The sequence below is a fragment of the Bufo bufo genome, chromosome 1, assembly GCF_905171765.1.
Source record: "Bufo bufo chromosome 1, aBufBuf1.1, whole genome shotgun sequence".
NCBI lineage: Eukaryota > Metazoa > Chordata > Amphibia > Anura > Bufonidae > Bufo > Bufo bufo.
The window spans coordinates 105,969,594-105,984,571 of NC_053389.1; the positions used below are offsets into that span (position 1 = coordinate 105,969,594).

General features: G+C 45.5%; 1 protein-coding gene across 1 annotated transcript in view; it reads left to right on the forward strand.

Moving 5' to 3' along the window:
- The first annotated feature begins 5,738 nt into the window (after positions 1 to 5,738).
- The window catches only part of CFAP74 (cilia and flagella associated protein 74), a 219,403-nt gene continuing 210,163 nt past the window's right edge, over positions 5,739 to 14,978 (forward strand). The window contains exons 1-3 of the mRNA XM_040427569.1: positions 5,739 to 5,813; positions 11,216 to 11,363; positions 13,506 to 13,599. Coding sequence (XP_040283503.1) covers positions 11,240 to 11,363; positions 13,506 to 13,599 — 218 coding nt within the window. The 5' untranslated portion in view covers positions 5,739 to 5,813; positions 11,216 to 11,239. The remainder of the gene's footprint in view (positions 5,814 to 11,215; positions 11,364 to 13,505; positions 13,600 to 14,978) is intronic.

The window sequence follows — 14,978 nt, forward strand, 5'->3', positions numbered from 1 at the left end:
GTGTTTCCCCTTTTGTGGTTCATCAGGATATGTTGTATCGGGTAAACCAACTACGGGGTGAGCCTATTGAACAGTTGGTGGTCCCCAAGGCTTATCGTAAGCTTGTGTTAGATATAGCCCACCAACACGTTCTCGGGGGTCACCTGGGGCTGCAGTGCAGAAAACTCAGGATCGTATTCTACAGCGGTTTTACTCGCCCAGCATATTCAAAGAAGTAGAAGAGTTTTGAAAGTCTTGCTCGACCTTCCAGATAACTAGCCCCCAGCCACATTTCCGTAGTCCCCTAGTACCTCTCCCGATTATTGAAGTACCGTTTGACCAAATAGCTATGAACCTCATAGGCCCAGTACCGAAGTCCACTAGAGGGCATCAACACATCTTAGTATTCTAGACTATGCCACTCGGTACCCGCAGGCGGTGCCACTACGACATACTTTGGCCAAACTCATAGCTAAGGAGTTAATGGAGATGTTTTCCCGAGTGGGACTACCTAAAGAGGTTCTGAGTGACCAAGGGACCCCTTTTATGTCCAAGGTGATGAGGGAACTCTGTAAGTTGCTGCACATAAAACAACTACGGACGTCCATTTACCATCCGCAAACGGATGGTCTGGTAGAACGGTTTAACCAAACATAAAAAAATATGTTGAAAAAGGTAGTGTGTAAAGATGGGAAGGACTGGGACCTTCTGCTGCCCTATCTCATGTTCGCAGTGCGAGAGGTACCCCAGCCCTCTACTGGGTTCTCGCTCTTCGAACTGCTATATGGCAGACACACTCGTGGTCTTTTGGACGTGGCCAAAGAGGCGTGGGAACAACAACCCACTCCACATAAAAGTGTAATTGAGTACGTTACCCAGATGCAAGATCGGATAGAGACAGTGTTGCCTCTTGTTAGGGAGCATATGGAGGCAGCTCAGTGAGCTCAGAGTCGGGTATATAATCGGCAGGCTCGAGTCTGGATCTTTAACCCGAGTGATCAGGTTTTGGTTCTGGTGCCGACCGTGGACAGTAAGTTCCTGGCTAGGTGGCAGGGGCCCTACGAGGTACTCGAGAAAATTGGAGATGTAAACTACAAGGTACACCAGCCAGGGCGGCGAAAGCAGGAGCAGGTTTACCATGTGAATTTACTCAAACTGTGGAAAGATAGGGAAACCTGTACAGAAGACTGCCCGCGGCCGGGTTTTCGAGGAGAAGAGGTACTGGCTCCTCTTTCTGATGCAAGAGAGGCAGCTGCCACAGTAAAAATTGCTGACAGCTTCTTCTCTAAACAGACTCAGGAGGCCATGGAGTTCGTTAGTCGGAACACGGATGTGTTCTCGGACCTCCCTGGACGCACTTCCATAATCCAGCATGACATTGTCACTGAGCCTCAGGCAAAAGTCTGATTAAAACCATACCGGGTACCCGAGGCTCGGTGACAAGCCATATCGGAAGAGGTGCAGCTAATATTGCAGCTAGACCTCATTGAGGAGTCAAAAAGTAAGTGGGCCAGTCCTATAGTATTGATACACAAGCCGGACGGGACGTTGCGGTCTTGTAACGACTTTCGAAAACTTAACGAGGTTTCAAAATTCGATGCGTATCCTATGCCCGGGTGGATGAGCTTATCGAGAGGTTAGGACAAGCCCGGTATTTTTCTGTTTTGGAGCTTACGAAAGGGTACTGGCAGGTGCCCTTAACGGAGGCTGCCAAAGAGAAAACTGTCTTCATCACGCCTGATGGGCTGTATCAATATAAGGTCTTATCCTTTGGTCTGCATGGCGCCCCGGACGCTTTTCAGCAACTAATGGACATTGTGTTTCGTCCACATAGTCGGTGCGCTTCGGCTTACCTGGACGATATTGTCGTCCACAGTACCGACTGGGAAAGTCACCTACCCAAAATGCAGGCTGTAGTGGACTCCATTCGGAAAGCTGGCCTAACCGCTAACCCCAAAAATTGTGCGATAGGGTTTGAAGAGACTAAGTACCTAGGGTATGTCATTGGGCGCAGAGTCATCAAACCCCAAGTGAACAAAAGAGAGGCGATACGGAATTGTCCTGTCACCTCTAGGCAAATAAAGTCATTCCTGGTAATGGTGGGCTATTACATGAGGTTTGTTCCCCGCTTTGCTACTCTAGCCGCGCCTTTGACAGGGCTCTTGAAGGGATGAAAATCAGTGATGGTTCGCTGGAATGATCAGGCGGAAGAGGCTTTTGCCGCTTTGAAGTCGGCACTGTGTGGGTCACCGGTTTTGGTGACGCCCGACTTCAAGAGGGAGTTCGTGGTACAAAAGGATGCCTCCGAAGAAGGTCTCGGTGCTGTACTGTCTCAGAAAGTCAACGGGGAGGAGCAAGCTCACCCCAGCCAAAACCAGGTACAGTATAGTAGAGAGAGTACCTGGTTATCAAGTGGGCACTCGAGTCTCTCCGCTACTATTTGTTGGGGAGAAAGTTCCGCCTGGTGACCGACCACTCCCCTCTCAAGTGGATGAGCCAGGCCAAAGACAGGAATGCCCTGGTCACCAGATGGTTTTTGTCTCTGCAGAACTTTAAGTTCTCAGTAGAACACAGAGCAGGCCCGTTGCAGGGAAACGCGGATGCCCTGTCCCGGGTGTATTGTCTGGCGTGTGTCCACCCCCTCAGGGTTGAACAAAGGGGGGGGGGGGTATGTGACACAGTGTGGGGTTGTGTCTGACAAGACAGGTTTTTTCCTCCCAGCATGTGCGGCTGGGCTGGTTTCCAGCCAGGTAAGGTCAAATACCGGACCTGAGTTTAAGTGCCGGTCCAGGTTTTGGCAGCACCTGGCTGTCCTTAGCCCTTCCCATTGCGTCCGTAATCACCTGCTGTATAAAAATATCATATGAGCTAACCCCTCAGGTGAACGTCGTAAAAAAATAAATAAATAGAAAACGGTGTCAAAAAAGCTATTTTTGTCACCTAACATCACAAAAAGTGTAATACCAAGCAAACAAAATGCATACACACTCCAAAATTGTACCAATAAAATCGTCATCTCATCCTGCAAAAAATGAGACCCTACATAAGACAGTCGCAAAAAATAAATAAAAATAAACTATGGCTTTCAGAATATTGAGACACTAATAAAATCTTTTTTTTTTTAAATGCTTTATTATGTAAATCTGAAACAAACAACAACAAAAGGTAGTCATATTTGGTATTGTCGCGTCCGTAACAACCTGCTCTATAGAAATACTACATGATCTAACCTGTCAGATGAACATTGTAAATAACAAAAAATAAAAATTGTGCCAAAACAGCTATTTCTTGTTACCTTGCCTCACAAAAAGTGTAATATAAAGCAACCAAAAATCATATGTACCCTAAAATAGTACCAACAAAACTACCACCTTATCCCGTAGTTTTCAAAATGGGGTCATTTTTTGGAGATTCTACTCTAGGGGTGCATCAGGGGGTTTTCAAATGTGACATGGCCCTCCAAAAACCATATGGCATTCCTTTCCTTCTGCGCCCTGCCGTATGCCCGTACAGCAGTTTACGATCACAAATGGGGTGTTTATGTAATCTACAGAATTAGGGTAATAAATATTGAGTTTTGTTTGGCTGTTAACCCTTTCTTTTTACTGGTAAAAATGGATTAAAATGGAAAATCTGCCAAAAAAGTGAAATTCAGAAATTTTATCTCCATTTTCCTTTAATTCTTGTGGAACATCTAAACGGTTAACAAAGTTTTTAAAATCAGTTTTGAATACCTTGAGGGGTGTAGTTTCTAGGATAGGGTCATTTTTGGGTGGTTTCTATTATGTAAGCCTCACAAAGTGACTTCAGACCTGAACTGGTCCTTAAAAAGTAGGTTTTGGAAATTTTCGGAAAAATTTCAAGATCTGCTTCTAAACTTCTAAGCCTTCTAACGTCCCCAAAAAATAAAATGGCATTCACAAAATGATCCAAACATGAAGTAGACATATGGGGAATGTAAAGTAATAACTATTTTTGGATGTATTACTGTCTATTATAAAAGTAGAGAAATTGATATTTGTAAATTTTCTAATTGTTTCACATTTTTGGTAAATTTGGTACTTTTTTCATAAATAAAAATGAAATTTTTTGACTTAATTTTACCACTGTCATGAAGTACAATATGAGACGAGAAAACAATCTCAGAATGGCCTGGATAAGTAAAAGCGTTTTAAAGTTATTACCACATAAAGTGACACATGTCAGGTTTGCTAAAAATGGCCTGGTCCTGATGGTAAAAACTAGCTTGGTCTTGAAGGGGTTAAACAGGCAGCTGTTTAACCCCAGAATTTACATATTGATGGCCTTTCCTCAGGATAGGCCCCAAGGATGAGCACAGCGCCATCCACTTGATATCGCAGCTCAGCCCCATTCACTTTAAAGCTAGGATGCCCAACCTGCGTGTCATGGTCTTACCTGCTTGCTGCTCTCCTTCGTTTGACATGTGCTGGCGGCCATCTTGGGTCCTGGGTTTCTTGTAGCCTTCCACCCTGCGGCTCCTCCTTCCCCTGGGAGGAGCTGGATGCCTAGCTCATATATATAGGAGGTCTGTGGCTTCAGTTCCTTGCTTGGTCCTCTTGTGTTCACATGCTTCTAAGACTGCTGCTGCTTCTGGTTCCTGATCCTGGCTTCGTCTGACTACCCTGCTGGTTCCTGATCCTGGCTTCGTCTGACTACCCTGCTGGTTCCTGATCCTGGCTTCGTCTGACTACCCTGCTGGTTCCTGATCCTGGCTTCGTCTGACTACCCTTCTGGTTCCTGACCTCTGGCTTCGCAAAGACTCTGCTCGGTTTCACCATCCGTTTGGACTTTTGCTTTACAGCTTTATTTTCAATAAAGCCTTCTTATTTTCACTTATCTCTTGTTGTACGTCTGGTTCATGGTTCCGTGACACTGCGCCCCTCTAGCTGTTGAAAAACTACAACTCCCAGCATGCTTGGACAGCCTACAGCTATTAGGGCATGCTGGGAGTAGTGTTGCAACAGCTGGAGGACCGCAGGCTGGGCATTCTAGCTTTGAAGGGGCTGCGCTGCGCCTAGGCCATGTGACCAATGACGATGATTTCACTGGCCTAGGAAGAGGCCTAAGGCCTCTTGCACAAGAACGCGTGCTGCCCGTGCCTGTGCTGCGGACCGCAAATTGCGGTCCGCAATGCACGGGCACCGACCGTGGCCCAGCTGCATTCACTTGAAAGGGGTCCGCGATCCATCTGTTCCGCAAAAAGATAGGACAAGTTCTATCTTTTTGAACGGAAGCACGGAACGGAACCCCACGAAGGCACTCCGCAGTGCTTCCGTTCCATGGTTTAAGTGAAAGGGTACGCATCTGTGATACGGAATGCACACGGGCCGGCCGGTGTCCCGTGTATTGCGGACCCGCCTTATTTCAATACGGCCACGGGGCACACACGGTTGTGTGCAATTGGCCTAATGTTATTATTATGCATTTCACAGATATTACAGGCGACAACCGCCTCCATTCCCTTCACATAACACAGTAGTCTAATATGTGAGGGTCTTACGGAATGTACCATCCACCGCGCCGGGAGTAAACAGTGTTTAGTTCAACTGCATCCATGTTATGTTTCCTTTTCAATGCCTGAGTAATAAGTTTCAATTATTGTAATACACGGTGGTAAAATGTAAGGAAAGCAATCAATTCTATTCACGATGCTTTGTTAGTATTCCACCCCCTCCCCCGCACGTAATGGTTGGTTCCGTTGTCATGGTGACGCGTTCTGCGAGTTCCCCTCCTGAGACGCCGCAGCCTGCAGAGACCCGGATGAAAACAGAAACTTACTGTAAGATACAACTTCTCCAGCTTCATATTTCCAGGTAACTTTCCTGATCTGCTGGGCCCCCGAGTAACCAGGGGCCCCTGCATTACTGTTGTAGGTGTGCCTCATACAGTTGTGAGTAGGTTCCAATCTAGATTACTTTAACTGTGGTAAATGACTTATTTGGTGTATTATGCTAATACTGCATAGTTATACTGAAAGACAGTAACATTCCTTTAATACGGCACCTAATGATCCAGAAAATCTGACAATCCTTCACTTTATTTACTCAGCATAACATATAGAATTTGCACAAGACCAGAAGGGGTAGACTGAGCTCAGAAAATCAAGTAGGACGTCTCTGAGCAACCCCCCCCCCCCCCCCCAAAAAAAAAAAACGCCAGAAAAGCGTAGAACGTATTTACATTCCGTTTATGCACTATAAAGGGGTATATGCCAAACATATCCATAGCACCCTGAAAAAGGGGGTCATTTCGCATACGCCAGGCTGGTATAATTTGATGTAGCAACCTTCAGCACTCTGCCTGTTGTGCAACTACAATTCCCAGCATGCTCCATTCATTTCTATGAGAGTTCTTAGAAGAGCAGAGCAAGTATGCATGCTGGGAGCTGTAGTTTCACAACAGCTGGAGTTCCGCAGGTTGCCTACCCCTGGTGTAATACAACATTTATACCAGACCCCCACTGATATAATCCAGTGTCTGCTTGATTTGCGGAGAGGAGGAGATCCTGGGTCTGCCCTGCCCCCTGTATAGCTATGGGATCAGTAAAACATGGTCCGAGGGGACAAAACACTTCAGATCATGGGTTGAGTGAGGTTATATAGGACAGACACTTCTTTTCAGCAGTCCAGTCTCTTAAAGGGGTTGTCTTTCAAAATACATGAGGGCTTAAAGGGGCTGTGTCACTTTAGCAAATGGCATTTATCATGTAGAGAAAGTTAATCCCAGGCACTTACTAATGTATTGTGATTGTCCACATTGCTTCCTTTGCTGGCTTGATTAAATTTTCCATCACATTATACACTGCTCGTTTCCATGGTTACGACCACCCTGCAATTCAACAACAGTGGACGGGCTTGCACACCATAGGAAAAGGCATTGGCTTCTCTGGTGACTGCAGCTGTGGTCGTAACCCCTGGATATGAGCAGTGTATAATGTGATGAAAAAATGAATCCAGCCAGCAAAGGAGGCAACATGGACAATCACAATACATTAGTAAGTGCCTTGTATTAACTCACTCTGATAAATGCCATTTCCTGAAGTGACACAACCCCTTTAAGGCCCCATGTATTTTGTTGTGGGCACACAGCGGGTCTGCAAAATTGGATGCTGTCCTTGTGCATCCTGCACTTTCTATTATAGGACAGGTTCTGTAACTTGCAGACTGGCCTCATAGATGATATCTGTGTGCTTTCTGCATTTTTTGCAGCCCCATAGAAATGAAAGGGTCAGTGTGCGATCTGCAAAGAAATGCGGATCGGACCAAGAACAGGGTGGCTAGGCTGGCCTCCTTCACTGTGTCTGTCAGGGAGGCCTGGTGCCGTGTTATCTAGGGAACGGACCTTTCGACTGGAATCATGCGTGGCTAGCAATGATATTTATGGAGTTAAACGAGCAGGACTTGAAGCCATCAGCTGTATTACATAGCCTCAGTTTTCAGTCCCTTTAAATAGCTATCCATTCCTAGCCATGCTTCTCATTTCATTTTACTTCATCTATGATTAAGACCTGTACAGGTCGAAACGCGTCAGATCTTATGTACAGGAGGGACCTTTGTACATGCTTTTAATGGAAGAAATAAAGATTTTTTTATTTTTATTTGCTGGATCCTACGCCTGTGTCTGTCAGGGAGACCTGGTGCACTTATATCTAGAGAACGACCCTTTCGACTCTTCATCCCCGGCTGCCCAATACTGTATGTGAGTTTTATACACAGAGAAGCACCATGGAGCTCCAGTGCCCCATCCCAAAATCTCTCGCAGGCGCCCCACTTAGGGTTACCATCTTTCCCAACAAAAAATATCTGCCAAGTTTACACGGGTAAAAATTGGGGTTTGTTGGGTTGCATGGCTTAACATGGTATGTAAAATGTACGCTTTACTGATGTCTCTGTGTTTGGTGCAACTACACAATCTGATGCCGTTACCTGGTCAATGTCTGGGTGGTAGCATCAATCAAAGACCCCCAGATGTGACAATCAGAGAGCAGGTATCCTCTGACTAATAGGGGGACTGATTACATGCACACAAGTCCATGTTAACTTTCGCCCACATCTGTATTGGAAGATCCGTCTGGAGCCTCCATTGCAGATTCCATCAGAAATATGGGACAGATTAGAGCAGCAGAGGTGAAATGCTGGATTTGCTAATGGAGACCAGATCTATTCTAGGCAGTATGGTCTGTCACGTGGCGTTCATTTATATCATTTGATGGAGACCTTGCTTCCATTATTTTAAATGTCCTCCTTCTATAATGAACAGTTTTGTGATTATTGTAATTATTATTTTTTTGCCATTAATAAAAACATTATACTTCTGTATTAATCCTCTTTAAAACACACATACAATGGATGTATATCGAGATCTGCAGATACCAGTACATTATACATGAAAACATTACTATTGAGGCTTTTAGTCAGGGGAAATCCTCCCATTAAGGGTCCATTCACACGTCCGTTATAACACTCCGTTTCCGTTCCGATTTAAATCTGAACTTTTTTTGGATCCATTAATTTCAATTGACTCTGCAAAAATGTGGACACCAATCATAGTGCTGTCCGAATCACGGAATCCGTTCCGTTTTCCTATTTTCGAGTATGCGGATCCTGAAAAAAAATTAAGCTTGTCCTACTTTCTGTCCGTTTTTCGAGTCCGTTGTCCATTCAAGTCAATGGATCCGCATAAATGCGGATGACATGCACAAAAACCATCCAAATGTCATCCGATTTTGCGGATCCGTTGACAGGAAAATGGATGGAAAAAAAACTCCTGAATAACGGAAACACGGAACGGATTCGGAAGCACTTTAGTAAAAAAACTGAAGGTTGTACTGAAAGACGGATCCGCAAAAAAAAAGAACGTTTATCTGGAAAGGTAAAAATACTGACGTGTGAATGGACCCTAATAATGTGGCTCACTGGTTAAAGTTTCTGCCTCTCATACAGAACCCAGCAGAGACAATATGAGAGAGGAGACAGAAAGGGTTATCCCATGATTAATGTAAAAAATTATAATCAGACGTCATATAGGACATGATAATCTCTTTCTAACAAAGCTAGAACCAGCCCTGTACCTCACATGGATCCAGAGATCTCCCCATTCATTGTTCTGCTAGATTTATATCAAGCTGACAGCTGAAGGGGAGTGTCTTTTCTGCTGCAGCTCAGGGGGCGTGTCCATGCTCTCCCTATCAATGCTCAGGGGCGTGTCCATGCTCTCCCTATCACAGCTCAGGGGGCGTGTCCATGCTCTTCCTATCACAGCTCAGGAGGTGTGTCCATGCTCTCCCTATCGCATCTCAGGAGGCAGTTGAAGGATGAAACTGAGCATGTGCGGCCTTCTCAGTGAGCAGGACAAAGAAATAAGAAGAAAACGGTAGCACTATACAGATACATGTTATTGAATAACTGTGTGGCTATGCTAAATTTTTAATTACAGGCAATTACAAAAGTATTTAGATCCAGGTGCTGGTTTGAAAACTATAGAATATTTTTCATGGGACAACCCCTTTAAATACATAGGGGTATGCTGACAGTGCTTGTGGATACCCCCTCCCTCCCTTTCAGTGCGGACTTTGTATATGAAGTCAGCTTTAGTGAAAGCACAGGACTCCCAGAGAACAAATCGGGAACTCCTAAAGCGAAGAAATGACTGCTAGAAGTGAGCAACTCAGTACAAATAAAATACTGCTGTTGGGTTTTATGGTCAGTACTAGTCAGGTGGCATCCCTAGCACGCCAGCCACGTGCTAGTTATAATACTTCTTTGTGCACATGCACATGACATTATGTATTTTGCGGTCCGCAAAACACGGATCTGCAAAAAATACGGATCACATCTGTGTGCATTCCGTATTTTGCGGAACGGAACAGCTGGCTCCTAAAGGAACAGTCCTATCCTTGTCCGTTATGCAGACAATAATGGGACATGTTCTATTCCTTTGCGGAACGGACATACGGAAACAGAATGCACACGGAGTAACTTCAGTTTTTAATGCAGACTTATTGAAATGAAGGGTTCCGCATGCGGTCCGCAAAAAAACGGAACAGACACGGAAAGAAAATAAGTTTTTGTGCATGTGCCCTTGTAAGGCAGAGGGGCTTTTGAGCCCCAAAAACCTGGGCCTGTGTGTGACTTAGACCTCTGCAGCCCCTATAGCGGTGTTCCTTATGTCAGACCTGTACAGGGTATTGGTAGTGGTGGTGTCATGTCACTATGATGACCAGTGACCATCCCGCCATTGAGCTGCGACCGTCCTCCAGTGATCACCAGTGTAGTAATAGCGGAACGCTAGAATATATATGTTACTAGAAAAGATAACTAGCTGTCCAGGATCAGATCGGGAGACATTTTTCATCTGTTTGGATTTTGGAAAGGACCAGGAATCTTTGACCCACACAAATGGAAGATCTTACAAACTGCAGCATTAACGGGGCCCTCCCATTGTGACTACTTACCCCATTTCCACAGGATACGAGATGTGTCTGACCGCTAATGATCATGAGAACGGGGCCCCGTACTCCCATTTTTAAATAGATTGGCGGTCACACAGGTGCGCTGCTTTTCCATTCGGCTCAATGTTGCTGCTAGACATAGCCAAGCGTGCGTGTTCGGTATTCCCAGCAGTCCTATAGAGTTGAATGGAGCGGCGGTCATGCAGATAGGGGATAAGTTGCGTAATGGGACAACTCCTAAAGAGGACCAGTCTGCCCCCTGACATAATTGTCATCCAACATAATATATCCCTTTTTGGATCTTTACTGCATTGATTTGTTCCTCGGTTATTCCTGCTAGATACTGTATGTATGAACAAATTAACAACTGAGTGCCACCAGTTGGGGTTGTGTCCCTGCGTACTCTGACACTGCCCAATCAGTGCTGACGATGTCACCGTGCTTGGGACACACTCCTTTGACAGATAGCGCTCCTTCATGAATTTTCTGAAATCCATTAAAAACTGCAGCATTTTTTACCACAATTGCAGAAATTGCGACAAATAACGCAACGCGTCCTCGACCTTGGAATAAAATATAGGAATTTATGACCATGGACGCACACGGGTAAAGTATAGGCCCATAGACTTTTATTATAGGTGATGTATTAAGGATCCTTACAGCAGGGATTGTGACGAGATTGAACTGGTCGGTGTGATGAGAGATGCCCATAAACTGCCACGAACTGTGTATAATTTGCTCTTTTGATGAATTCTTTTTATACAGGTGAAATATATTATATTAAGAAATATGTCACTGGATATGGACGATTTCATTGTTTCTGAAAGTCCACAAGATGAAGCAGAGATGGTGTCATATTTTGAAGAGGAAAACCTCCCAGATTACCTCTGGACTCAAGAGGAGCACATTAAAGGTAAAGTGTCCTGTTCAGAGCTGTGTAACTGCTAGCCGAATGCTCCGCAGACAATTACGGTATATCTTCCGCCCCCCCATATACGTGCATGCAAGGCTGTTGTCAATGGTGGGGGGGGACACCTCTGGTAACATCTCCCCCAAAACAAAAGAATCAAACATGTTGAAGTCCAAGATGGCTAATTCTTCTCTTCCCCAACATCTACCATCAGGGGGGAGTAGGAAGGCCAATCCCACCTTAATCAACAGTTTCGGCTGACATACATTTATTGTGTGAAACCAGCCAACTCCAGTTGATTACTGGTGTGGACGTCATAGCTGTCAGTGCTTTTTACTAGCCATGTCGGATCAAGTCTGGGGAATTAGGGGGTCAGGGTAGTACTCGAAAGTCTTGGTCATGGTCCTCCAATTAAATGGCAGATATTTCCTACTGCGTGACATGTTGCATTATATTGCTCGAAGATCTCATCCTCCCCAGGGAAGACAATCAGCATATATGGTTGTACGTGATCTGCAAGGATGGATTCATATCCAAATCTGTTCAGAGTGCCTTCTATATGGATGAGTGGGCCCAGAGAAGGCCACAAAAACATTCCCCAGACCATAACGCTGCCACCACCAGCTTGTGTTCTTCCAGCAATGGTTGCAGGGTGTTTGTTCTCTGATGCTTTTCTCCTGACACTTCAACGTCTATCTGTTCAATAAAGCAGAAAACATGACTTATCAGAGAAGACAACCCTTTGCCAATCAGCAGAGGTCCAGTTCTGATACTTCTGCAAAAATGACTGCCGAGGCACCTTGTTTATCAAAGGTACAGTGACCATCTGTCTGTTTCAGATCCCCATATGCAGTAGCAATGAACTGTTGTCTCAGACACACATGTGGTAGCTCCTGGTCCATATTGGCGGTACGCTGCTCCACTGTAGCGTGTCGGTCCACCCTCACACACCTTTGTAGCCTACATTCACATCTCACATCATGGCACATGGTGCTCGACTGTTTCCACATCACTTATTCACACTCACCATACACTTTCACCACAGCAGCATGTGAACAGTTCACAAACTGCGCAATTTCAGAAATACTGCCACACTTGGTCTGAAAGCCAATTATCATTCCTTTTTGCAGCTCTGATAAATCACTCCTTGTACCCATTACAGTAATGAGGGATATGGGTGCAGACAACCTATCACACATCTTATATACCCACCAAGCCGGCTCACGTGACTTCCTTTGTGAGCTACGTGCTGCCGACGTCAAAAGTAGGAAGTGATCATAATAATGCGACTAGACTGTGTTAAAGGGATTAGCCCTTGAATACGTTTCTGCCTCTCATACAGAAGGTCCTGGGTTCAACACCCAGCAGAGACAATCTGAGAGAGGAGACAGAAAGGGGTTATCCCATGACTAATGTAAAAAATGAAAATCAAACATCATATAGTCCATGACGGTCTCTTTCTAACAAAGCTAGAACCAGCCCTGTACCTCACATGGATCCAGAGATCTCCACATTCATGGCTCAGCTAGATTTATATCAAGCTGACAGCTCAAGGGGAGTGTCTTTTCTGCTGCAGTTAAGGGGGCGTGTCCATGCTCTCCCTATCACAGCTCAGGAGGCGTGTCCATGCTCCCTATCACAGCTCAGGAGGTGTGTCCATGCTCTCCCTATCACAGCTCAGGAGGCGTGTCCATGCTCTCCCTATCACAGCTCAGGAGGCGTGTCCATGCTCTCCCTATCACAGCTCAGGAAGCAGGTGAAGGAGGAAACTGAGCATGTGCGGCCTTCTCAGTGAGCGAGACAAAGAAATAAGAAAACAAACAGCAGGTGGCGCCATACAGATACATGTTATTGAATAACTCAGTGGCTATGCAAATTTTTTTATTACATGCAGTTACAAAACTATTCAGGTCCAGAGGCTGGTTTGAAAAGTGTAGAATATTTTTCGTGGGACAACCCCTTTAAGTGTGCTATGTAATAGCGCAGGATGGTCAGGGCCCTTTAGGGCTGGACGTTCATGTCCTTCTCAGGCAGATTTCGCCTGCATTGTATTAGATGTTTACTTTCCATTTTCTTTAGCCTTACCCCGGCAGCATATGATTATGTGATTATTCATGCAGTCTATTTCTTCTTTTGTCCTTGAAGATGATGACTATACTTTTGGAGACACAATGGAAAAAAATCGCCTAGAAGATGCCGCTGCTGAAATAAGTGACAGCTTTGATTCTGAATCTAACTGGTAAGCAGAGCCCGGACCGGGCCTCGTCTCCTCTTCTCATTTATCCGGGGAATGCGTTGTGATTGTCCTGATTTTACTATGGGTTTCTATGATGCACACAGGAAAATAGAGAGCAAACAATAACCATTCCTTGCTTGTTTTATGCGGCTTTTATACAGTCGTCAGAACATTAAATTCTGGTAAAATATGTTGAATCCTCTCTGAGGTTTGTTTTGAGCACAGGTATGCCGGCTTATTTATTTGCCTTGAAGAGCGACTAATAAATGAGCATTTTCTTTCGGAACCATTATGACGGTGACAACTGATAACGGAGGAGATTTACAGCTGGCAGAGCAATGGAATAGCTCAATAAATGGCGTATACACATGCAAAATGGAAATAATGAGGCCATTTACAAGACATGATGTGATGTATCAGAAGAAAACTGCACAAAAACGTTCTATTGTGTGCCTTTGAATTGGTCCGCCTGGAAAAAAATGTTGTATAAAGCAGTCAGGAGTCCGGTCCTAGTAGCAGTGCATTCACTTGTGTGATAGATGCTATATGTCTACCTAAGGATATTTGATCAGCGGAGTGCATCTTCCTGCTGTTTACAGAAGTCATATTCATTCGTTTCACTTACTGTCAGTTGTTGTAAATTGCATCTACGACTCAAATGTATAGATGCCTACAGAGCAGGGGTACTCAACTGGCGGACCGCGGTCCAAATACGGACCACGGACGCCAGCTGTCTTGACCCCTGCCCTCCCTTCCATAGGAAGCAGCACTTTAGGCTACTTCCTAATCTCCCAGTGCGCCGGAAAGAGCTGAGGCACAAGCTCCTCCACACGCAGGCGCTGGATGGAAGGGGATGAGCGCGCTGAACGAGACAGGTCCCTCCACATGCAGGCACAGGGACTTGTCTCTCTCAGCGCTTTCATCCGGCGCCTGCACGTGGAGGAAGCTGTCTCCCTCAGCGTCTCAGTCCCTTCTCCCCTGCAGCAGTGCAACGTAAGGGAGCTTCAAGCTCCAAAGGACACTTACGTGCTGCTGAAGAAGGGGGATAGACATCACCAATGAATAGGGTGGCCACTAAAGAGGGACTTTAAAATGCCGCCCCTGACTCTGCTAAGCCCGGCCCTGATCGGTTAGGCCACGCCCCCCACACTGCCGCTGGCGGGGATTTAAAAACTCAAGGTAAAATCAACTTGGGGGGGGGGGGGGGGGTGTGGAAGGGACTGAGGGGTACAGACAGGGGGCGGGAACACATCACTGACTGCAGGAAAGGACTCCACAGTGTCAGTGGCGTGTTCCCATCTTGCTTGTGCCTCTCTCTGTAAGGCTACTTTCACACTAGCATTTCGATTTTCCGGTATTGAGATCCGTCATAGGATCTCAAT